The sequence below is a fragment of the Vitis riparia genome, chromosome 10 (assembly GCF_004353265.1).
Source record: "Vitis riparia cultivar Riparia Gloire de Montpellier isolate 1030 chromosome 10, EGFV_Vit.rip_1.0, whole genome shotgun sequence".
In the NCBI taxonomy this organism is placed as follows: domain Eukaryota; kingdom Viridiplantae; phylum Streptophyta; class Magnoliopsida; order Vitales; family Vitaceae; genus Vitis; species Vitis riparia.
The window spans coordinates 17,905,918-17,930,873 of record NC_048440.1 but is presented as its reverse complement, the minus strand read 5'-3'; the positions used below and the strand labels follow the sequence as shown (position 1 = coordinate 17,930,873).

The window sequence follows — 24,956 nt, the reverse complement described above, 5'->3', positions numbered from 1 at the left end:
TCTGGAAAGACATTTGCTGTGGGGATGAACCCCTTTGTGTTTCTTTTCCTTCTTTATTTGCATTGGCTGTTTCCAAGGATGCTTGGGTTAAGGATGTTTGGAGGTGCAATGAGGGTGGGGGAAGTTGGAGCCCGCTGTTTTCTAGACCGTCTAATGATTGGGAGTTGGAAGAGGTGTGCAGTTTTTTTGTGGCCTTAAATAGGAAGCAAATTCAGCAAGGGGTGGATGATAGGGTGATTTGGAGAGAGACTAATTATGGGAAGTTTTCGGTTAAGTCTCTCTACAAATCATTAGTATCAGGCCGTCCAATCTCCTTCCCTTCGTCGGCTATTTGGAAAGTTACGGTGCAGCCTAGAGTGAGTTTTTTTGGGTGGGAAGCAATGTGGGGAAAGGCTCTCACCTTGGATCAACTTCAAAGGAGAGGTTGGGCTCTAGCGAACAGATGTTACCTTTGTCAAAGACATGAAGAATCGATTGATCACATTCTTCTACATTGTGATAAGGCAAGAACTCTTTGGGTGCTGCTTTTCTCAATGTTCGGGGTGCAGTGGGTGCTGCCAGCCACGGTTAAGGAGACGCTTTCGGGGTGGAATGGGTCTTTTGTGGGAAAGAAGAGGAAGGGTGTTTGGAAAGCAAGTCCTTTGTGCCTTTTTTGGATGGTTTGGAAGACAAGGAACAAAGTTGCTTTTGAGGAAGAGGAGCTGTCAATCCAAAGACTTAAGGTTTCTTTTGTTTATTTTCTTTGGTCGGAGATGAAGAGGTCTATAAAAGATGGTCCCTCGACCTTAGTTGATTTTGTTGGGTGGGTGGCTTCCCGTTAAGGGTGTGGGTAGGGTTGCTCTTCGTTCCTTGGCAGGCTGCTAGGGAGCGTGGGGTGTTTTTCTTTCTTTTTCTTTTCTCCTTCTTGTACTTTTAGCCACTGCTTTGGTGGTTTTTAATACAATCTCTTTATTTATCAAAAAAAAAAAAAAATCTGCCTGTCCTTCCATATCTCCATATCACACTTGTGCAGTCTTATGGGGTGCTGAAGAACCCTATAGGTTCTGATTCCTAGGTTTATCTTACTCCATTTTTTTTCTCTTTCCACCCCTCCAAGTAATTTTCTTATACAATTTATTGAGTAGAATGAAGAATCAAACCTATTAGCATTGTCTCTGCTGTACAATCTGTTAATTTTTCTAAAATTGTCAAAGCTTTTCTTATACCACGGATGCTACCTTTTTGTTTATCTTATATTAGTTCATTTTTATTTTTATAAATCTGGGAGAGGCAGGGAGTACTCTTTATACATGTCCATGCTGGGCTTGTTTATCTCTACTTTGCCCATTTCTTTGTCGACTGGTTTACTTGGTTGACTTATTTTTATGTTCATTTTTCTCCTTTTCTCTATGTCATAAAAATTTGACTATATGATGCTTGTTAAATTTCTCTCCCATTGATGGTGTTAACATGAATCCTTCTTAGAAGCATTGTTTTTTAAGTAGTTAATATCAATTTAGTCTATACAATGCAGAGTCTGGACAGGATAAAATGCAGGCTATTGGAAGGTATAAACGCGCAGGAGGTTAGGGCAATGGTTCTGGATATGCAAGCAAGGTTACTGCTGGATATGCTGGGGAAAGGAATTGAATCAGCGCTAATGAAACCTTCAGCTCTAGTACCTGAGCCCTGGCAAGAAACTGGTGAGACATTAGCTGGCATTGATCAAGAAGAAATGGCCGTTGACCCAGCACTAGTTTTTAGCATTCAGGTGTCTTTTTTCTTTTCTTTTCTTTCTTCTGCAGTTTTTTCTATTTTTCTGTTTTACCTGATGACATTTTGGTTCTGCTTACATGTTTGATTTGCATATTATTGACTTATAAATATGGTACCTTAAATGGTTGTCTGCAGTTCTGAGCTTTATTTATTTATTTTGGTATATATCTTTTAGAATATAGTTGCAATGTTTATTTTATGCCTTAGCATTGTTTAACATGCAGTTACTATATTTGGTGAATATGTATGAGTTGAGTGTCCCGACTACTGTAGATGGGAACTGAGACCTTATCAAGTGATGTGACCTTGGACTTGTCATGTCAGCTGGCTTAGAATTGAGCTGCTTGAGGGGTCTCTTCCTCAGTTGTTGTCATGTTGTCATGTGTAATTCAGAATTATTGTTCATGTCAATAAAAATCCATGATGTTGCCCGTGCTCTTTTAGCTTATGTTATTATTACATCATAATGCAGGCTTATGTTGATTCCGTCCTTGATCTAGCTTCACACTTCATCACTCGCTTGAGGCGTTATGCAAGTTTCTGTCGTACTTTGGCAAGTCATGCTGTTACTGCAGGCACGGGCAGCAATCGAAGTGCAGTGGCTAGTCCTACCCAAAGTTCTGCATCTCCTGCAACAAGTCAGGGTCAGTATTCATTGGATTCAATCCTGCATCTCCTGCATCCAGAATGTTTAAAATGATTTCATAAATTGGATTCAATCCTGAAAGAAACATTGGGTTCTTACTGCCAGCTTTTATTGAATTATTCAAGTATTCATTGTTCCCAAGTGCTTGATTTGATCATTTGGAACCATTTGAGGCTGGTAACAGCAGCATGATACGTGTCCTATCGATGGATGACAATTGACCTTGTCTAGTTTCTTAAAGACAATAAATGAAAGTGTCACCATTGAGTTTTCTTCTTTCTGTTTGATAAAATTATTTATTTATTTATTTCCCTACTTCCCTAACTGTTATGGATGCAATGTTTGTTCTAATCTTGTGCCTTCTTTTCCTTTTAGGAGGTCAAAGTGGTACCACCAGTTCCACAGGGAGCACCCAGATGCAAGCTTGGGTACAAGGTGCTATTGCTAAGATTAGTAGCACCACTGATGGAGTTCCAAATTCGACCCCAAATCCCATAAATGGTCCACCATCCTTCATACCCATAAGTATTAATACTGGGACATTTCCTGGAACTCCAGCTGTTAGGCTTATTGGGGACTGCCATTTCCTTCATAGATTATGCCAACTTTTGCTTTTTTGTTTTTTCTTCCGACGAACACAATTACCTCGTGTTATTGGGGTTGCACAGAGGAATGCTGATACCAATATGCATAAACCCCAAGCTACTGGGACCAGTAAGGTGGAGGAGAACAGTTCTGTTTCTAACAAACTGGCATCAGCTATGGCAAGATCGGAAGAGGGTCAGGTTGCTCGAGCTAATCATGCCATCAATGGAGCTAAAGGAGCTGAAGAAGGTCCTACAGGCCGGTCAAGATTAGGTTCTGGAAATGCTGGGCAAGGATACACATTTGAGGAGGTAAGGAAATGGTACTCTTTGATTGTCTTCAAGAAACTGTAACATGGAGGATCTGCAGACAAAATTTAATTACCTCAATCTTCATGTTCTACAATGTTGAAGTTCAGCATTAATAATTTGTGGTATTCTAGATGGCCGCTAATATCTTTAAATGAAATATGCTTGCAAAATTCTTGATTTTTATGGTCATGCAGGTGAAGGTCCTTTTCCTCATACTTATGGATCTCTGTCGTAGAACAGCCGCTCTGCAACATCCATTGCCAATTTCTCAGGTGGGAAGCAACAACATCCAGGTCCGTCTGCATTACATAGATGGGAGTTATACTGTCTTACCAGAGGTTGTAGAAGCATCTCTTGGTCCACATATGCAGGTATTCATGGTTATGAAGAAATTTTGTGAGAGACAACCAGTTATCTAGGAGCTACCCATTTTGTTCTGGGGCTTGCTTTCACCATGCGAAATGTTGGTTTTAGACTGATTTGCAAGCATGACAAATTTTATGGTTCAGAAATTTGTAGCTAGAAAACTTAGTGGTTAGAACCTGAAAATGACGTGGTTTCTTTTCTCTTTACCTGAAGATATTGCAAGATATAATACTGATACAGCATGGACATTCAAGAACATAATTTCATTACTGTTGTGTTTTCTATGAACCCATAATGTGATTTATTCGGGGTACATGTAGATATGTATTAAGAATTCTATCAAATTACTTTCTGCTCTGTAGAAGTTCCATAAATTTAAGAAAGTTACCTAGTGGTTAGTTTTTAATATTGTTATTTAACAATCCATATACCTTTGATATAGAAGAAACCGTTGATCACATTCTTCTTCACTATGCAAAGACGTGGGTTCTTTGGCAGCTGCATTTTTCTCTCTTTGGTGTTTCTTGGGTCCTCTCCTCTTTGGTTAAGGAAACTCTCCTTGGGTGGCATGGGTCCTTTGCATGTAAAACTCATAAAAAGTCTTAGATGGTGGTCCCATCATGTATTTTTTGGACAGTTTGGAAGGAAAGGAATATGTCAGCGTTTGATAATGCAGAACTGGCAGTCCAAAGGATGAAAAATTCTTTTGTTTATAATTTGTGGCCTTAGTCTAGGGTGTACATAGATATGGGCCGTATTTCTCTTGTTAGCTTTATTGATTGGTTTGGTTCTAAGTGAGGGTAGGTGATGTTTTTTGTTTCTTTTTGTCTCCCTGTTGGGTGAGCCTATTGGAGGCCGGCGTATACTTCCTGTATACTTTGGGATGCTGTTTTGGCGTTTCCTTTTTTTAATATATACACTCTCTTACTTATCAAAAGAAGGCTTACTATTTGTGTATGGTCTTTAAATTTTTGTAGATTCTGTTTATAAAATTTGGTTTCTAGCAACTTTACTATTGATGCTATTCTTAGAAGAAATATGTTCCTTGCTCAGGCTGATAGAGATAGTAATTGAAGTTTCATGCTTGGGATCTCCAACCTTATTGCTTATATCATTTTTTGTGACTCTCCTCTTTTCTATTTCCTAATGTGCTTACTTTACAGAATATGCCCCGGCCTAGAGGTGCAGATGCTGCTGGTCTTTTACTTCGTGAGTTAGAGCTCCATCCTCCTGCTGAAGAGTGGCATAGGCGGAATATGTTTGGTGGGCCCTGGTCTGATCCTGAGGATATGGGTTCTGTGGATGATACTCCCAAACTAAGTACCTATGCTGATCCACTTGAATCGAACTCATTTGAAAATAATGATACATATTATGGAGCCCGTGGTTTGTGGCCAAGGAAACGCAGGTTATCTGAAAGAGATGCAGCTTTTGGCTTGAACACTTCGGTGGGATTGGGTGCATATCTTGGTATAATGGGATCTAGAAGAGATGTTGTCACTGCTGTCTGGAAGACTGGTCTGGAAGGGGTTTGGTACAAGGTCTGATGTAGACTTCATTTATTCTTTTAACTTGATCTCTCTTTCTGGTGCATCTTTTCTCTTGCCTCTTCAAATGCCTATTTACTTTTATTTGCTTTGGAATTGTACTTTCAAGTTTGTGTCTTGTAGGATATTGGGATCAACAGTACAGTATACTATAGATAGGATGAATAGTCCCTTGCATTTGTGCCATCAGTCCATCCTTCTTTACTGCTACAAAGAATATGCTCTGTAACTGGAATTTTAGGTTTATAGTGGGTATTTTGATAGGCAGCGATCTCATAGATTGAGTTATAAGCTGTACATATAGAAGATTTACTGCCAATTCTTTGAAGTTTCCATTGTGATCATGCTGTCACCATACTAATTGTTGCAGTAGCACCTCTGTGTTGCTCAGTCAGTCTCCCTGAACAGAAGCTACACAAAGTTGGAATTAACAAGAGAACACACTAATAGTTTCAGGGAGGGGAAGAAGTATATATATTGTCTTACTTGCTCTTGAATATGAGGTGTGGATGAGGTGGAGAGGTGCTAGGTTAAATAAGAGTCTCAACCTATTTGTTTGCTCCAAGGATGCATTCTTCAACCATTGAATCTAGAATCTTTCTGATAATCCATCCTTAAACATTCTAAGAGATTTACAAGTCTCCACTCATCACTAAGGTTCAGGGTTTTCTGGAATCTCATCTCTTATACATATCCCTAAGGTGTTCTAGAACAATCCTGTTCAATTTTCTAAACTCTCACAGTTTCACACATTTCCAGAGATTGCTGGAATATTCTGTCCACCAAAAATGTATACAATCTCAGTGGCAATAGTACAGAGCGAGGAACTAGGTTACTTGTGTTAATTGCCATAAAATCACAAGAAGAGTGGAGTGCTAATGAAGACAAAATATATGTTGGAAGGCTAGGAGGCAAATTATCTCCTTTGTCTTGCTATTTAGGGAAAATTGATTCACAAGAGAAACTAATGGAATTCCTCATTTGGAGGTTATCTCGCAAGACCTAATTGAAAGGCCTTCATATAGGTTTGTTTTGTGGGCAGCTTGTGTAGAAATTTTATGCTTAAGTTAAAAATGATGATAATACTGATAAAAAGATCTTGCATGTGCTTGATCCAATTCAGTTTAAATTTAAACGAGGAAAGAAATTCAAGCAGCTTCTCCTCTGTAGCATGGTTTTTTTTTTCCATAAGAACATGCATTTGGAGAAATTTTCTGAATTTGTTCACAAGTTTTTGTTGTTGGCTTTAACCAAAGCTGACTGTTTAGGTCCATGTGGATCTGGTGATATTTATTTATTTATTTATCATAATTTTAATTGTTTGGTTTATGCAGTGCATAAGATGTTTGCGGCAAACTTCAGCTTTTGCAGCAGATGCTACCAATCAACCTAATCAGAATGAGCGGGAGATGTGGTGGATCAGCCGCTGGGCTTATGGCTGCCCAATGTGTGGTGGAACATGGGTTCGGGTTGTATAGAATATAGAGGATTATATTGACTGTTTCTATTCTGTTATCAAGCAAGGACCTGCTCCCTCAGGAGCAAAAATTGAAGTCGGACTTCTATATGACCACTGATAAACACAGTTGACTTGAACATGATGCAGACCAGACTTATACTGGACGGATGGTGGTGATCAGCAGAGGTAGATATCATCCATTTCAAGAGGTTAAAATTCACTTGGGTCTCATGATTGTAGATATCCCTATCAACCAGATGACTGCTGATATCTTCTTATGCCAGAATAGGCTTTTAAGTTCTGCAACACTTCTGGTGTGTGGTTAAGGTCGCTCTATTAGTTTAGTTTCTGGTATAGGATATCGTTATTCGAGTAACAATCTTGCCCTTATTGTATGTCCACATGCATAACTGCATTATTTTGACAGATGCATCTATTTTCCTGTTGGTCATGTTGCTTCTGTGGCCGGGATAGTACAAAGCCTCAATTCTTTTGTACAACCAAAACAGCCTGGATGCTGTTTTAGTTCAATTTCTTTGCTTTTCCAGTACAATGATGCTCATGATTTGAGAGGAGCTGAGAACTAATCGGGAACCAATGCTTCTGCCTCTTGTATTGTAAGTGAACTCACTGGTTTTTGTTGATATATTTGCTAAATGGCATCTCTGCCACCCCTCAGATCCCTTACCGTTGTAAAAAGGAACAAATGATTTTGGTTTAATCTTCATAACGATTGTAGATATTTTGTGGTTAAAATTGTGGTGGTAGTTTCTGTCGTTCTGCTTCTATGGAGAAGTTGGCCTGTACGAGTAGTTATGGAGGTCCTACCTGTGCAGTGCGCTGCAACACATTCTTATATAATTGCTTTGGATTTTGTATTGAAAAGAGTTTTCAATTTTTCAGAAAGTAGAATATTTTTTATCTTAGAAAACATATTTAATATACTTTGGACAATAATTTTTTTAGAATATATTTTTAAAATAGGTTGTTTAGAACAAATTTAAGCTATTTTTAAATGTTTTTTTAATAGTATTTTGAAAAATGATTAAAAATAATAAAGAATACTTAAACTTTTGCATTGTACAAAAGCATACAATAAATTTATGGAAAATAAATAAAATGAATATGGAGATCAAATTAAAAAAAAAAAATCTATATTTCATGTTTTGAGTTTGAAAAACAGAATTTTGTTCCTAAAAGCAATTGAGAACTGCTGTATAAAAATTATTTTTGAAAACATTGTTAAATAAACCCAAAATATTTCATCAGGTGCTAGGGCTTTTTTAATGCTATATTCAAGATAATATTTCCATGAGTTGTAATGTAATGGCATTGCCATTTCATGTGTTAAAATAACAGCAGTATTATGAATCTTGTGTTAAATTTTGATATTTTAATTTTTTGCATTTGTGTTGTGGAAATGGATAACAATAGGGTGACCTGTCCAAATGTGACAAATTTGAAATTTAAATAAATAAATTTGAGACTAGTTGGAGATTTGTTTTTAAAAGTTGGAGTAGGTCCATGTATTATCACGTCTCAACCTCCACTTTTTAATAAAATAAGTTATAAAAAATTATAAAAATATAATTGTTTATAAAATATATTTATTTTAACGTAATTAAAATTTTTCAAAATAAGGGTATGTGAATTTCTCATACTTGTCCTGTCTTGTTTAATTTTTTAATAGGACGATGATGAGAATTATTTTAAATAAATGGAACAGAATTGGTATAAGGCCAACTTATCTTGAACCCACCGTTACCATTTCTAACTCATGGAGGAATTATCTATTTTTAAAAAATAAATATAATATGATATATTATTACATGATTTCAATTTCTTAAAAAAAAAAAAAAAGAAACAAGTTTAGAAAATCGAGAATAAATTTTTGGCCAATGGAATCTATAATTCCGTTGATCTTTGGAAATGGGCAAAAAGCTTGCTTCTTTGAAAGTGTTTGTTTCTTTTTAAATATAATTCCATACACTTCCAATATAATTTATGTTGAAGATGGATCAAAAAAGCTTTTGATAAAAACAAGGAAAACACTAACAACAAGTTTTATTAAAATTTTTAAATATTAAAAATATTAAAAACGTTTTTTAAAATTACTGTCAAATACATTTTAAGAACCAAAAAATAATTTTAGGAAACACTTCCAATCTTTTTAATATTTAAAAGTGTTAAAAATATTAAAAATATTGTTTAGAATTATTGTCAAATACGTTGTAAGCATGATTTAAAATATTTTTAGATTAAAAAAATATGTGATAACGTGGAATATTTGAAACTTATTTTTTATATTTTAAAATATTTTATAAAATAATTTTTATCTATATTTTATTTTCAATCATTTTTTATATTTATATAATTATTCTTTAAAATAAAAAAAATAATAATAATTTTTTATTTCGAGCCCAAAAAACAGTTTCCAAGGTACCGAATATTATAGTTTTAGATTTATCCTACATTTACCAATAGTCCAAATTGCAATAATATTCGGATATTACACAATTGAGATCACCTAATTGGTCATAACAATCAAAACATTTTACACCCAAAAATATGTTAAGAGTGAGTTTGATTTGGGATGAATCAGATGAGGAGTCATATAGGAATCGGATTATTTGCTAGTGTGATGTTCCCGTAAAAGTCATTAAAATGCCCTCCGCTCGCAGTCTTCCTCTTCATCATCATGAAAACAGCAACAGCGATAGAAGTTGAGTGAGATTTGGGAGGAGAGAAGAAAAAGAAAGATGAGCAGCGGCCAAACATCCCACTCCTTGGCATTTCGGGTGATGCGACTATGCAGACCCTCCTTCCACGTCGACAATCCCCTCCGCCTTGACCCCGCCGATCTCCTCGCCGGCGAAGACATCTTCGACGATCCGCTGGCCGCTTCCGACCTTCCCCGTCTCCTCCACAATCACACCCTCAAATCCAACGACTCTGATCTCACCTACCGCACCAGATTCCTCCTCAATGATCCCTCCGACGCCATGGGCCTCTCTGGCCTCCTCGTCCTCCCTCAGTCGTTCGGGTCTGTCTCTCTCACAATCTGTCTTTTCTACGTGGATGCTATGTGTAATCTTTGTATTTGATTATGATGTGATTTGTTTTGCAGAGCGATTTATCTAGGAGAGACTTTTTGCAGCTATATTAGCATCAACAACAGTTCTAATTTTGAAGTTAGGGATGTTGTAATCAAGGTCAGTGAATACTTCGTTCAAATTTTGGTATTTTGTCCTCATGGTTTGAATAGCTTGTTTTGGATGTAGGCTTTCAAGTTTATGTAGCAGAAGTTCGATTAATTGATGGTTTAAATGTAATTTAGAGAAATTTCAGTTGTAGGAAGTGAAGAGCCTTGAAATGCCCTCTTGATTGTGTATGTGGACCGACATCTTTTCTATCCAATACTCAAGCAATAGTCATAAATTGATGACAGTTATACTCGTGAGCTCATGACCAATGTAATTGATTACACTGGCTTGTAGATATGATGAGAAATATGGAATTAGAGTTCTTTCCATTTTTCTTGGGTCAAAGTTAAAAGTTAAATTCCTGGAAACAATATACACTGTTTAGAAGTGGGTGATTGATGACAGGCAGAAATGCAAACGGAGAAGCAGAGAATACTGTTGTTGGATACATCAAAGTCGCCAGTTGAGTCAATACGAGCTGGGGGCCGTTATGATTTCATCGTGGAACATGACGTGAAGGAACTTGGGGCACACACGTAAGTTGTATGTTTCCAGTAACATCAACATAATTCTTTTTGAGGTCACCTTTTCTAATCTGACTATTTTATGAATGCTCTTCGCTTTCTTTAGTTTGGTCTGCAGTGCTTTGTACAATGATGGGGATGGAGAGCGTAAATATTTACCGCAGTTTTTCAAGTTTGTGGTTGCTAATCCACTTTCAGTTAAGACAAAGGTATTGTACCCATTTCTTACGTATCACTAATTTTTTCAACAATTTTCTTCCTTTTTTCTTTTTTCAAATGAAATCATTTTTTATTAAAAAAAAAATGTGCATAACTTAAACCTGAAACATCAGTTGTGCCTGTTATGTTGTTTTAACATCTTCCATGCATGTCTTTGTTACCATTTGTTGTCTACAATTTCAAATTATAATCTCTTTTATTTCTATGGTGCAGGTTCGCATTGTCAAGGTAGGTTGATAATTGATTTTGTTGAGTGTAAGTCCATGAATCCTGTCTTTCCGAATGGGTGCTATTGGATGTTCAAAATGAAGTCATAGGGCTTGTTTGGTTCTTGTTTTCAAGAACTGTTTTCTGTTTTTGAAAACAAAAAACACAAAAAACTTGTTTGGGGAAGGGGGTGTGTTTTTGTTTTTTGTGTTTTCCGTGTTCTCAAAAACCACTTTTTTTTAGAACAATAAAAAAATGTTTTCATTGTTTTTTCACTGTTCATAGAATAGATTGTTTTTCGTGTTTTCTCTTTCTTCTTTTTGTATTTTCCTAGCTGCTTTTTGTGTTTCCATAAAGGTGAGTTCCACCCAACCACCACATCCCCATCCCCACCCACAAACCCTTTCTTCTTCCTTAAATTATTGAACTTAATATACTTACACATGGTTACAAAGTTATCATTTATTTAAGAAAATTATAACTAGTGTAAAAATTTCAAAATGGAATAATTTTTTTTTAATTTAAATGAATTGTGCGTATGAAAATTATTTATATATTTATAATACCAAGTTAATGGAAGAAAACACTTTATTAATTAAAAAAATAACTTTCAAACATGTTTTTTGTTTTACTTATTCTAAAAAACATTTTTATTAATTTAATAAAACATGTTTTTTTTTTTAGAACAAAAACTGTTTTCTAGAATTAAGTTCCCAAACACATTTTTTTTCTTCTGAAAACACAAAAAACTGTTATCAAAAACTGTTTTCTAGAACAGTTTTCAAAAATAGCAATCAAACAAGCCCATAAATTTTGTTGCTTTTACATATCCACTGCTCTTATATACCATAGTAGGTCTATTTCACTGATTTATTCACTCCTCTCTTTTTATAAAAGGCAGCATAGTCAGTTATCTTAATGCATCCTTTCTATGATAGCAATCTCCTTCTACTTCTATCTCAGGACAATACATTTTTGGAGGCTTGCATAGAAAATCATACAAAAACAAACCTTTATATGGACCAAGTTGAATTTGAGCCATCTCAGCATTGGACTGCAACAGTACTAAAAGCTGGTGAAGGCCTTTCAGCCAACGATTCTCCAACTAGGTGCTGTGATAGATGCCTTATCTGGGATGACGTATTTCCGTTTGTAGAGTCTATTTTCATCACAAATGCTTTTCTTTGTGCATGTGTGAATGTTACTTGGTGTGCTTTTTTATTGAAACTGATCTTATCTTCTTTTTTTAATGATTATCATATATTAACTTGGACTGACAGGGAGATATTTAAGCCACCAATTCTCATCAGATCTGGAGGAGGAATTCAGAATTATCTGTATCAGTTGAAATTGTCCTCACAGGGCTCTGCACAAATGAAAGTTGATGGAAGTAATGTTCTTGGTAAACTTCAAATAACATGGCGTACAAACTTGGGTGAACCTGGCCGCTTACAGACACAGCAAATTCTTGGTAGTGTAAGTGACCACTGCCTTTAAGATGCTTCTTTTTTCATCATGTGTTGGCACATCTTCTGCAGGGCTTCACACATACCTGCATGTGAGTGAGTGCACAGGCATGCTTACACATTCCCCTGTATATAAATAATTTGTGACCTAGATATTACATATAAAGATATTACTAAGCTTTGAAAAATTCATTCTGCAGCCCATCACACGCAAAGAGATAGAGTTGCAGGTCATGGAGGTTCCATCAGTTACCATCTTGGAAAGACCCTTTTTGGTAATTATCATTTTTTTATTGTTGTAGTTCCTGAATTTCATGTCATCATGAACCGTATAATAAATTCTGCAGCCTGATTAACAATACCTTTGGTGGCCTCTTGGAACCATGTCATTTTTCTTTTGGCACATGAAATTTGAACTGTGATCTGTTGGTTGATTTGCTCACCCTTCTTTTGCAAATTTGGTTATTTTTTAGAAGTGGGCTATGCTATGGTGTCTATAACATGACCTTGTTTTCAAGAATTGATAATAATTTGATACTATGATATTTGTACATGGAAAGTGTTTTTTTCCTTTAAATTTTGTTAGTGATTTTGTCTTTAATTGTGGATGGAATATTTGGTTTCTGTAGCCAAGATATTATGTTGAGTTTTCATTTGGATTTGAATGTGTGACCACAGGCCAAAAAAAAGGTGACAAATGGTTTTACTTTTCACTTGGGTGAGTTTTCTTTCTTCTTCTGAAAACAGTGGCAGAAGGGAAGTAGTATCAGTAGGATATCTTGTCTTAAATGCCAGCCCCTTTTGGAGGAGCTTATCTTACTAATATGATTAAACTTTTACTAGTATGTCTCGGCTCTGTTTACCTGTCAACAAACTTTTAAACCCTTTCACATACAGTAAATTCATTCAAGCACGTGAACACCATGACAATAAAACCTTTTGAACCTTTTTGAGATAATAAAATAATAGAATATGTAACCATTAAAACATATAAGAAAAGTTTATAATTTTTGGATATATATATATATATATATATGATACTTATAGTTAAATAAAATTAAAAATATCAATATATTTATAGTTTATCCTTATCATGATTTAATATGTTAATTTTAAAGATAAGAGATGAAACATTTTAAGTTTTTCAGTTTATTTTAATTCTAATAAGATATAAAGGATATATTTATAATCTCATGTTGATAGAATGGTTTGACCATCGTTGATCCATTGGTTAGACTAGTGAATCGTGACCCATAAACTTTTTCGATTCAATGACCGGTCTGATTATGAAAATATTACTTCCAACAAGGCTAATATCTTTGTTTTAATGTTTAGACTCAATACAACATTTCTAGAGATGCTTTCACTTTTCTTCCATGATGATCCATGTGTGCTCCTTCAATTCTTAACCATCCTAAGTTACCCAAGGATTTCCCATTAAAATTCAACTTGACACTACACATTGGAGGATGCATTCATTTAAGGAGTATCTACTCAACCAACATAGCAATCTACATACTAGGTCTAGCCTAGTGGTATAATACTCCCTAGAAATATTACACTAGCTAATTCTTGAGAGAAGAGGATAAATATTATCTTACATTACCTCTAAAAAACTCCATTTGCTTTAAAAAATCTTCACATCCCTCTCTTGTCATATAATCCAAATTAATATAAGACTAGCAATACACCATAGTTTACTTCCCTCTAAGAAGACTTCCAAAACCGTGGTAAGCAATAGTTAAGCATCTCCACCACATTCCTTGGTGGAACATAGAAAGATGATCCATTGATTCTCAACTCCTCATACACATGGTATATCATTTTGATGGAAAGATTTTGCAAGGTCTTTTCTTTTGTAGCATGTCATTGGTATTAACCTTCATATTTGCCACTAGCCATGTAAAAACATCGACTTCAAGTGGGACTTTAGATTTTCAAATGAAGTTTGTTGGACAAAAGAAACTTAGATTGCTAGAGGTAAAGAATAAATTGACTAAGAACAAACCAAAGGATTCAAAGACCAAACCATCATGGTTAGTAATATGGATGATAAATACACATGGTCTAAAGTCAACATAAGGAGAGTAAATTCCTCAAGTTTGTGTTAAAAAAGGTTGCACAGGAAATTGAAATTCCAAGACAAAGAAGAGGAGGATGAAATCAAAACTGAAGAAACACCAGAATCTCTTGACCTTACCACCCTATAAGGTTTGTGGATCCAAAAAGGTTGGTCACTCCACCAAATATCTTCCTAGAACCGAAATTCCGTACCATCACCCAAAAAATTACATGTAAAACGAGAGAAGGCAGGGAGTACTTGTGTAATGGCCTTCCAAGGACAGTGATGCTATTACCTAACAACAATATTGGCATCCCATCCATTAGTGTATAGTCCGTAGATACTCAAATGATATTGTGTCATAAACCATTACCTTCCTTATGGAATCTCTATAGCCACTTACCTAAGGGGGCTCTATTCCTCAAGGCTATCTTCTCTATACCCAAATCCCCTTCATGCTTAATCTTACAAACCCAATCTGAATCCACAAGATGATCTCTCTTCCTTTCTGATACGCTTGACTACAAAAAGTCCCTTTGTGATCTCTTAATCCTATTAGCCACTTTAATTAGAGTCATAAAAATAGATAGAAAATAAGAAGGGATATGGGATAAGTATGAATGGATTAGAGTTATTTTATCACCTAGGGACAAGTAAGTCTTCTTCCATTCATCTAGCCATCAAGAAATTCTATCCATAACTGAATCCAAAAGGGAGGCAACTTTTGAGTTCGAACACCCCAATCCCCCTTCCCACCACCCTCACCCCCCTGGCCCTTCCTCCCAAGGAAGACCTAGTTAAGATAAAGACCAATCAGAAAACTTTCTGAAGTGGTAGCCAGATTAAGAAGTAAATCTTGACTCACCTTGATACCCAATAACGTACTTTTGTCTAGATTTATCTTCAATCCTAAAATATGTGCAAACACTAAGAAAATTATCTCAAGGCTTTGCAACACATTTGAATAGGCTCTTGAGAAGAATATGGTGTCATTAGCAAACTATAGATGACTCACCTTTGTTCTACTTCTACCAACTAGGAAGCCTTAAAAAATTATGACACTCTGTTCTTGACATCAATCTGCTCAAGACATTTGCTATAGTGGTGAAGAGAAATGGAGAAAGCACAACACCCTATCTTAAGCCCCTTGGTACCTTAACCCATTCTTTAGCACATCTGTTTATTAGCATTACAAAACTTACAGACGATAAACATCTATGAATTGAAGATCTCCATCTCCGTCTGAAGCCTTGTACTGAAGAACCATGCGCTTATTATATATCCACATTTAAGATTTTTGTAGAAGGAACCTAAAGATAAAGTGTTTATTGTATGTTTGTTTCTTTATTTTTAAATTTCCCCCTTACAGTTATTGATCTGGACAGATTACTGTTTAATTTGATGAGAAACACAAACAGTTCCAGTCTTCCAGAGTAAGGTTTATTTATTTATTTTTGTAGGCTCCAGAGCTTGTTGTGATTGATTTAGAAGAACTACAACAACTAGAAAAAATATTCAGTGTCTGTGCCTCAAATAGGCCACTAGATTGTGTTGTCTGTTTTACCTGACCTAACTTCCTAGGCATGTCGCTTCTTGCTTCTCACTCTTCACCTATGAATCTCAGCATCTATTTTGCCAGGTACATACATAACTTAGTGACTTGGAAATTGAGCCAGTTTTCCTTTTTGCAGGTACGCTTGAATCTCACAAACCAGACAGACAGGACAATGGGCCCTTTTGAAGTTTGGCTATCACAAAGTGATTCCCGGGAGGAGCAAGTTGTTATGGTTAATGGCCTCCGAGCAATGGTAAGGCATTTAATTGTATTTATACTGTATTTGCTAAGTCCATCCTGATCATCAAACATTATGTTTCCTAACAAGATTCTGTGTTGCATATGCTTCCATTCCTTCCCCAGTCTTAGCACTTACTGGTTATAGCTGCTCATGACAATACTGTTTTAAAGTAGAAACCCAAGGTTTCTATGCAGCTTGGTAACTGTGTTGGTTTTGGATGTGTCCTTGGTGAATGGAGTTGACATAACAGGACAATGTTTAGGAACTGAGAATGATATAAGCTAGCCTCTGTATTTTCATTATCTTTGTTGTCAAGCAAATAAGAATGTGGCTTTTGGTACTGATTTATGTATTTGACTCCAATGGACAGGCTTTACCTCAGGTGGAAGCTTTCTGCTCCACAGATTTTCGTCTGGTAAGCATTTCTATCATTCACCAGTTGGGACTTGGGCTAAGTTTCTAGTCTAAACTTAAATTTATCATGAAGTTAATTATTGAAAATGTACAAAAATTTTAAATACAGAAAGCTGTGTATGCACCTACTAGGCTTTAAACTACACATTTTTTGGTCTTCACTTGGTAGCTGATGTAGCTCGCAAGCTTTGATTTTTTTCCCCTACTGGATACTTAGATGCAACAATTTTGGTGGATTTTTTTCCCATGTAAAGTAGATATTGTGAATAGATTTCTTTACGACTGCTTGTGTATATTCTTTTAATGAACCCTAAGTGCTGCCTTTTGCTTATCCAGAACTTGATTGCCACCAAACTTGGAGTTCAGAAAATCACAGGGATCACAGTATTTGACATTAGAGAGAAAAGAACTTATGAACCCTTGCCAGATTTGGAGGTCAGTTATCTATATTCTGTCAGCACTGGCCAACTAGGCTGTTCAATGATTTGTCAGTATCTTAAACCATTGCTGGTTGGACTAGTTTGGTCCAAGTTATTAACCCAAAATGAACGCATTTTTTATAATAACCCAACATTCATGAAATCCAGTGATGGTTTGGCTGACCCAGCTGGGTATTTTAATTTGGTGGAAACAAAAGAAAAGAAACGAAGGAATTCTCATATTTTCAGTTATACATAAAATTTGACTCTGCTTTATGCTTCAAGTATTTAAGAATTCGGTATTAATTTGAGTATATTATTGAAGTTTAAATCCTTATCAAAAGTGTCTTATGTTCCAATTTTACTATAATATTTTAGAGCATTGGACACATGAGCCATCAATATAGGATTTATGGCTGGAGCAGGTTTTATGATATTGCCTTTTTATGTCTTGCCTCTGGAGTTCTTTTTTTTTATTGGAATCTTGCCTCTGGAGTTCTGGAACACCAAGAATATTATGGAACTCCAGAATATTATGGTGTAATTTGGTTCTGACCTACTTTGGATATGTTGCAGATATTTGTGGATTCAGTCTGATTTATTGGCCAGTTGACTGTTCCAAGGACTATTTCATGTGGATCTTGAGTATTGTTTTGAGCAAGTGATTTGATGATGCGTCCCACATACCATTTGTTAGCTTTCATTAGATCTAGCTTATGAAACCAGGAAGCCCTAAAGCTTGTCAAGCTTGATGATCAGATGCCTGCACTCCAGGTCACAGAGACTGGCTTCTTGTTCCTACAAGAATTTTCCTCAAATCTCCAACAAGCCAGATGGATGTACTCTTTTTTTGGCTTTTCTTTTTCTAATTTAAGTTTTTACTGCTCCTTGTTTCCTACATATCAAATGCAAACCCCTATGTTCAATTAGGTTAACTGATTTTTTTTCTACACTTTCGATGTGAGGAAGCAAAGAACTTTCAAACAGAATTATAGAACACTGGTGTATAACTGAACTTCTTGTTGCTGAAGATATAAGATGAATGGAGCTAAGTAATATTTCACTCCCGGTCCATGCCTTGGTTGTGATGCAAGTCAATTCAAGTTGGGCTACTCACTCACAATATTCACTATGGCAGATGTGTTGCTTGGTTGTAGTTGGGGGTGTGATCCTAATCCTATACCAAAAATCCTTGGCGTCAGATTTGTCTGCTATTCTTTTCAATTTGCATCCAGAAACAGATTACCCGCTGCTGAGTGGGATTAGATGAGATAGTAGCTAATCCTTTGATGATTAATGAGTTTTGGAGACAATTTAATGATTTACAATTAACAAACGTCAATTTTGGTGGTCTAGATAAATGACAGTCATTTAAACGGTTTATGATGGATGTTGGTTGCTCAAATGTCCCATTGCTTGCATGTCTCTCCATGGGCCCTGAGTAGCTTTTACATGGCTGTTTTCTGTTGCGGGTCAGTTTCTTTATCGTGAACATAATCTCAATTGGACAAATATTATTATTATTATTATTATTTAAATGCTTTGATATTTGATGAATGAAAAAATGACGGTTCCATGTCTTGAAGAAATGGGGGATTAGTTAAACATTTTTTAATCAAATAACCCAATTTTTATTAGGCACGCATGTTGTTGATAGTTTACTTCCACGATTTGTGCTGTAAACAGACAATTTGGAGTGTGTTATTGTTTATCTAGTGATAGGTTCAGAAACCAAATGTACGCCTTTAGAACATTTTCTTCATGGAATCCAGCAGCTCAACGTCAATTTTAGTAGCTAAAGGAGGAGAATACACATTGAGAAAAAGTGGAATAACAGAAAGAAAATGAACACAAAACCAGTTGCAAGAAAAGAGGTATAAAGGTCATGTAGTTATGTTGGAATGTTCAAAAGAGTCAGACATGAGGGCCCCCCCATACTGCCCAGTTGGCTTCACTTCCCACACGGGGCATGCTGTGAATCCTGGAATAGTCATCAACTTTGAAGTTGGCACCACACATTACCCCTTCACTGTCAATCCTGGGCATTGCCTTCATCTTGTTCATCGGATGTTCAAAGCTCCTCAACCCTCCCTCACTGTGGAACATACACCCTGCATCATCCACCCAGACAATTATTATTTTTACTTTATCAGTTTCTCTCATTTTCTAAAACAAATGTGGTGTCAAGAGGAAAGAAACCACTAATTAATTAATTAGTACCTGTTGGGAAGGGGGCAAATGATTTAGCACAGCTTGCTTTTATGACCTCCAAATTGTCAGAAATCACCAGCCACCCATCACCTCCAATACCCCAATACATCTTCACCCCCTCATCCGCACCCTGCTCAACAACATTCACAAAATAGTAAGCAAATGAACACACAACAAACTCAGCCTTAGCCTTTGTCCAATTTCACACTGTCTTATTGAAGAATTGGTAACTGAGGGAGAACAACATACCAATGCAGCAAAAACAGTTCCAGCCTTGCTATCAAAGAGCACAAATCCAAAGCTGCCATCCATGTCTTTAAGGACCTGATCAGCTGGATAGGGACCCCTGTCGCGGAGGGTTCGGTATGCTTCAATCACAAACATTGCCTCATTAGTGCCCTTAGACAGTCCATATTGCCTGATGAGGCTGCATAGGTTGTTCAATGTCCCCAAGAATATGCAGTATATGTCATCCAAACCACAGAAAAACCTGCAATCCCTAATATAATTAGTACAACAAGCCCCCTTTTTTTAATTGATAGGAAGTAGTATCTTATTCTAATTTTCGCCTACATACATTTTAATTGAAGTAAAAAGCTTTGATTTGTGTATGGGTCATTGGGTATACAGTATTTGTTTTCTATGGCATTTCATCATAGCAAAGATTAGAGATTTGACAAAATGGCTTCTCAGAATCTCCTAAGATTTCTGGATTCTAACATTCTGTGGGGAGTCTATCTATAAAATGTAGCTTTCTAGAGAAGATAAAAAGCCCACTGCCATGGGTCAGATATGGATGGAAAAGTCCATTCAAATGATCTAGGCCCATTTAAGGCCATTGGAACTTAGTAGCCGATTAAATTTTAATTTGATTATTGAGAGAGAGAGAGAGAGAGAGAGAGAAACCTGTGTTGGGTGGAGTAGGGTGGGCATGGAGGAATATAAGAAAGCAATGCTGCATCTCCAAGACTAATTAAGAAAGCATTAGTGGAATGGCATGACTGAAAATCCTTGAGAGTCTCTTCTGGAACCTTGGGCTTCACAGATACCTTCACTGAAGCTGGGCTATTCAGCTCCTGCGGCGGTTCCACCAATCCCTTGTTAAATATCGCCAACATTTTCTTCTTCTTTCTGCCTAGAAAAATCTCCTGCTCTTTCCTTTTAACCAAACGCACCAACAACGATAGAAAAAGGAAAATGGATAGAGACGAGGGTGGGTGTGGAGGAGTATATATAGCATATGGTATGACAGTGATGAGAGGAGGAGGAGGTGGCGTTGTTATCCAAACCCGCGGGCCGAGGCCCGAACCATAAAATAGTGCGTGTTGCCTGAAAGCGGAATTATAACTCTATAATATTACTACCATGGATACGACTTACGAGGAATCGGTCTACAGAGCTTATCTAGAATGATCCTAGTCAGCATTACGTGTCTTGTTAATGGGGCAGGAGGGTGATGATGATGTTTGGTGGGCGTGCGCTGTGATCGAGTCAGCAGCAGGGGATGCAATCATTGACATTTTGACGACTACGTGGTGATTTGAAATTAATGCCTCTATTTCCCACGATTCTTTCTTATCCTACTCGCCTTCTTCACCTACAGTACCTATAACATTGACCTTTTTATTTTAAGGGATTTATTTGAGGGAGAACTGTGTTTTGTGCGACCAAAAATTAATATTTTATCAATATATCATAGTTTAAGTCCAAGACTCAAATAAAATATAAAAAATAGGATGAACAATATTGTCTTTCATTAATCCCTAAAATACCCTTAACCCTTATATAGGCACAAGTGAGTATGAATTTCAATTTTTTTATATTTTTTTTTTCTTTTCCTATTCCCTATTAAGTATTATTCATTTCTAACTTTTTTTTTTCTTCCAATCTATATTTCTATTTTATGTCACATTTTTTTGTTTTTCATTTTTAAAGATATTGAATCTTTTTACTCTTATTATAAGTAATAATAAAAATTTGGGATTTTTCATCCAAATATTTTTTATCTTTTTGTATTTATCTTTTAGTTTAATTTTTATTTTTTATTTTAAATTTATATTACCATTTCATTTATATTTTTCTCTTATTTTTAATTATTTTTTATATTTTCTACATTAACCATATTTTAAAATTTTTAAAAATTTACTATCACTTCACTTTATTATATATATATATATATATATATATATATATCTTTTTAGCTTTTTAATTTTTAATATTTTTATTTTAAAATTTTTAAAAAGATAAATTTATTGAAAAAAATAACTAAGATATGAAATTATAATATTATATTAATAATTTTTCTTATCATAGACTAATGCAAAGTATTTTGACTCACAACAAAAAAAATTGTCAATACAATTTTTTAGTTAAACTTTAGAAATTAAATTTCAAATAAAATATATTATATAAAATTTTATCTAAAAATTATTGAAAGTGGTATATTTTTTTTTGTTGACTTTCAAACTTATCTAATTTTTTACTTGAAAGGTAATAGAACATGTGAGTATAAATATATTAAAAGAATTAAAGATAATCTTAGTAAAAAATTTGATAAATATGATTATAATTTTAAATATGATTCTTTATTTCAAACTTATATTATTTCTCATATATATTAAATAATTTTTAAATACCTCATAAAATATTAGTATTATTTGTTTGTTCTGTAAATTAGGTATCATCAAATATTATATTTTTTCAAATTTATAGAACATATAATAAATACTTTTTAAATACCTCATAAATTTTTTTTTTTTTTTTCTAACTTGCAAATTAGACACATGGTGTTTATTATTTTGAAAATAATGTAAACACTCACATGCATATATATATATATATAATATTAATTAAGAAGACAATATTTTTAATATTAATTTACCAATCTTCCAATAATTTTGAAAGTGTAAATAGGGTTATTGACTGAATTAAAGTCTTCAAAATATTCAAAATTTATCCATTCCAAAATTATCTAATTGATCTCCACACTAATCCTAAATATTTTTTAAGAAAGATTTAAATATTTAAAATCATTAAAATAAATATTTTCTTATTAAAGCAATTTTTTCAAAGTAATAAGATAAAAATCATGAAATCTCCAAAACTATAATTATAACAAATATTTTTAATTTTAAAACTAATTTCATAATTTAAATTAATGATTTAAAAAAATAAAAATGTTATAAAAATAATTTTTTTTTATTTTTAACTCCATTTAAATATGATTTTTTAAATTTCTATTAATAACAATGAAATTATGTTTATAAAAGCAAAATAGTAAAAATATATATTTCATTTAGTTTACTTATAATAAACAATTCAAACATGATTGATTTTAATTTTATTTCCTATGTGTTAATTTTTGTAGGGAATATCTTAATGACATAGTTTGGTAAAAAAAGAAAAAAAAAAACTATCAATAATCGTCTTAATGTCAAATTCAAGTTGTTTAAAAATTGTACAAAACCTATTAGGAGCCTTCTACACCTTTGTACACTTAGCACATTTCATATTTCATATTTCTCATAAGTTATATATTCATGTAGATGTATTAATCATATTTTCAATGGTTTTGTTAAAAAAATGGTGGATGACTTAAGATCAAAATTTTTTTCCCTCAAATATCATTATTGGGGGAAATATTAGAATTTCCATGTGAGAGTTAAATAAAATGCATGACATAGGCGTGCAATCCTTGGGTGACAAGAAAAATAAAAAGTGGTTTAGAATTTATTAAAATAATTCACAAATGGTAATCTTGTACACTTTTGTACAATTAGTACATTTCTGTTGTACAGTTACTGTAATACCCTTGTATAATGGCACAAATTTCATATCCCTCATAAGTTATGTGTCCATGTTCACGTAGGAATGTTTAACCATATTTCCAATGGTTTAGTTGAGAATATGGTGGATGACTTAATGTCAAAAAAAATTTCCCCAAATATAATTATTGGAGAAAGTATTGGAATTTCCATGCGGAAATTAAATAAAGTGCATGACATATATGCACAATTCATGAGTGATAAGAAAAATAAAGGAATGACTCATAATCTATTATAATCTTTCACAAATGGTAGTCTTGTACGCCTTTGTTTACTTAGTATATTTTCCTTGTACAGTTAATGTAATATAATTGTACAATGGTGCAATAAATTAATAAATATTTTTTTTTCATATAAAAAATAAAAGTACTAAACAAAGTTTTCAATTTTCATTTTTAAAAATAGTTTTCATTTTTTAATTAAACGTATTTTCAAAAAGAGACAATATAGAAAATAAAAAAAATAAAAAATAAAAACTAGAAAAATATTTTAAACTCAAATATAATCTATATAATTTTTAGTTACTTGTTTTCATCTAAAATAAGTAAATATACATTTCAACCCTTTTATATAAGAAAAATTCAATTTATACTGTGTATTGATATAATCCACTTCTAAAATTAAGTCATATGAAAACATTTTAATTGAGTACTTAAAATAAAAACTCTCCATTCATCCTCTTTATTTCTTTTTCTTTTTCTTATTTTAATAAATTTTCAATCAATTCAAATCATTAAAAAAAATCCTTAATAAACAAATTTGTAACATTTCATATAATTTATTACTAAAAGTCATGTTCAAAAAGTTATTAAAATAAGGAAGAAGATTAAAAAAAATAGACTTTTTATTTTATAATAATAAAAAAAACTTTAAAATATTTTTTAGTATAAAAATATTAAAATAGTGAATATATTTATTTTAAATGGTATTTTAATCGTTAAATTATTTACTTCTAAAATGTAAAAGATAAAAATAAATTTAAAAAATAATTTTTTATTTATTTAAATTAATATTTTTTTAGAAAGTATTTTCTGAATCATTAATATAATTTTTGTTTATTTATAATTTAAAATTAAAAAATAATGTTAAATTTTCAATTATTTATAAAAGAGTTTAAAAAAATAATGAAAAATCTAAAAATGGTTAAATAAGAAATAATAGTGGCAATTAGTAGAATAAAGACAAAAATGAGTCAAATAGGTATTTTTATCAATTACTATCTCATATCCTTATCATCAATTATGGGTGATTGGAGGACCTTATCTTAATAATGAACGTTGAAAACATAATTGTCCCTTTATTTTAGTCATAATAAATGAAAAATCATATCCTATGCAATCTCCATACTAATTAAAAAAGTAATCCTCATTATAAAAAAATGTTCGAAATATTTGACATATCAATAAAGAAAAAATATATTGAAGGAAAGATGCACATTTGATAACCTTCACTGTCTCCAAATACGAATACAATGCCTCTCTTGTAGCCAGAAAATGCCCTCCATGGCAAGACTTTCTTTTCACTGCTCAATTAAAAAAAACACACACACACATACTTTCTTTTCACTGCTCAATTAAAAAACACACACATGTATATATATATATATTTCAGGATGACATCTCTTTAGTAGAAAGGGATGGTAAATGAATTAACAAAATAGCAATTCACTTTTCGAGACAAGTTTTCTACCTTAGATCACCTGCTGCATCAAAAGAGATGACAAAGAAGAATAGGAAGTAGCAATTTTTATCATTTTGAAAGGCAAAGCCATCCTTTTAACTGCCCTTGTTAGGGTATTTACCATTTATTGGTATAATAGATAATTTCTGAATTAAAAATAAATAAAAATATTTATAAAAAAAAAAAATCATGATGGTATCTCTTTAGTAGAAAGGGGATGGTAAGAGAATTAACAAAATAGAAATAAATTCCTTTTTTCGTG

General features: G+C 33.7%; 3 protein-coding genes across 4 annotated transcripts in view; 2 read left to right on the top strand and 1 right to left on the bottom strand.

Moving 5' to 3' along the window:
* LOC117923952 (mediator of RNA polymerase II transcription subunit 16) overlaps positions 1-7,444 on the top strand; it is a 45,695-nt gene extending 38,251 nt beyond the window's left edge. For both annotated transcript variants that reach the window (XM_034842466.1, XM_034842467.1), the window contains 6 exons: positions 1,514-1,750; positions 2,228-2,399; positions 2,777-3,297; positions 3,492-3,668; positions 4,827-5,204; positions 6,545-7,444. In XM_034842466.1, coding sequence (XP_034698357.1) covers positions 1,514-1,750; positions 2,228-2,399; positions 2,777-3,297; positions 3,492-3,668; positions 4,827-5,204; positions 6,545-6,688 — 1,629 coding nt within the window. In that variant the 3' untranslated portion in view covers positions 6,689-7,444. The remainder of the gene's footprint in view (positions 1-1,513; positions 1,751-2,227; positions 2,400-2,776; positions 3,298-3,491; positions 3,669-4,826; positions 5,205-6,544) is intronic.
* A 1,840-nt stretch (positions 7,445-9,284) lies between these two features.
* Positions 9,285-18,047, top strand: LOC117924088 (trafficking protein particle complex subunit 13). The gene is made up of 12 exons (XM_034842643.1): positions 9,285-9,712; positions 9,797-9,881; positions 10,278-10,408; positions 10,503-10,605; positions 10,829-10,843; positions 11,786-11,931; positions 12,103-12,298; positions 12,489-12,563; positions 16,042-16,158; positions 16,517-16,561; positions 16,897-16,995; positions 17,556-18,047. Exons 1-12 carry the CDS (start codon positions 9,429-9,431, stop codon positions 17,574-17,576), a joined length of 1,317 nt encoding a protein of 438 aa, XP_034698534.1. The 5' UTR covers positions 9,285-9,428; the 3' UTR covers positions 17,577-18,047.
* A 670-nt stretch (positions 18,048-18,717) lies between these two features.
* Positions 18,718-20,459, bottom strand: LOC117923006 (stem-specific protein TSJT1-like). The gene is made up of 4 exons (XM_034841266.1): positions 20,097-20,459; positions 19,440-19,680; positions 19,200-19,320; positions 18,718-19,090 (listed from the first exon to the last, which is right to left on the bottom strand). Exons 1-4 carry the CDS (start codon positions 20,306-20,308, stop codon positions 18,894-18,896), a joined length of 771 nt encoding a protein of 256 aa, XP_034697157.1. The 5' UTR covers positions 20,309-20,459; the 3' UTR covers positions 18,718-18,893.
* Between the last annotated feature and the right edge of the window lie 4,497 nt (positions 20,460-24,956).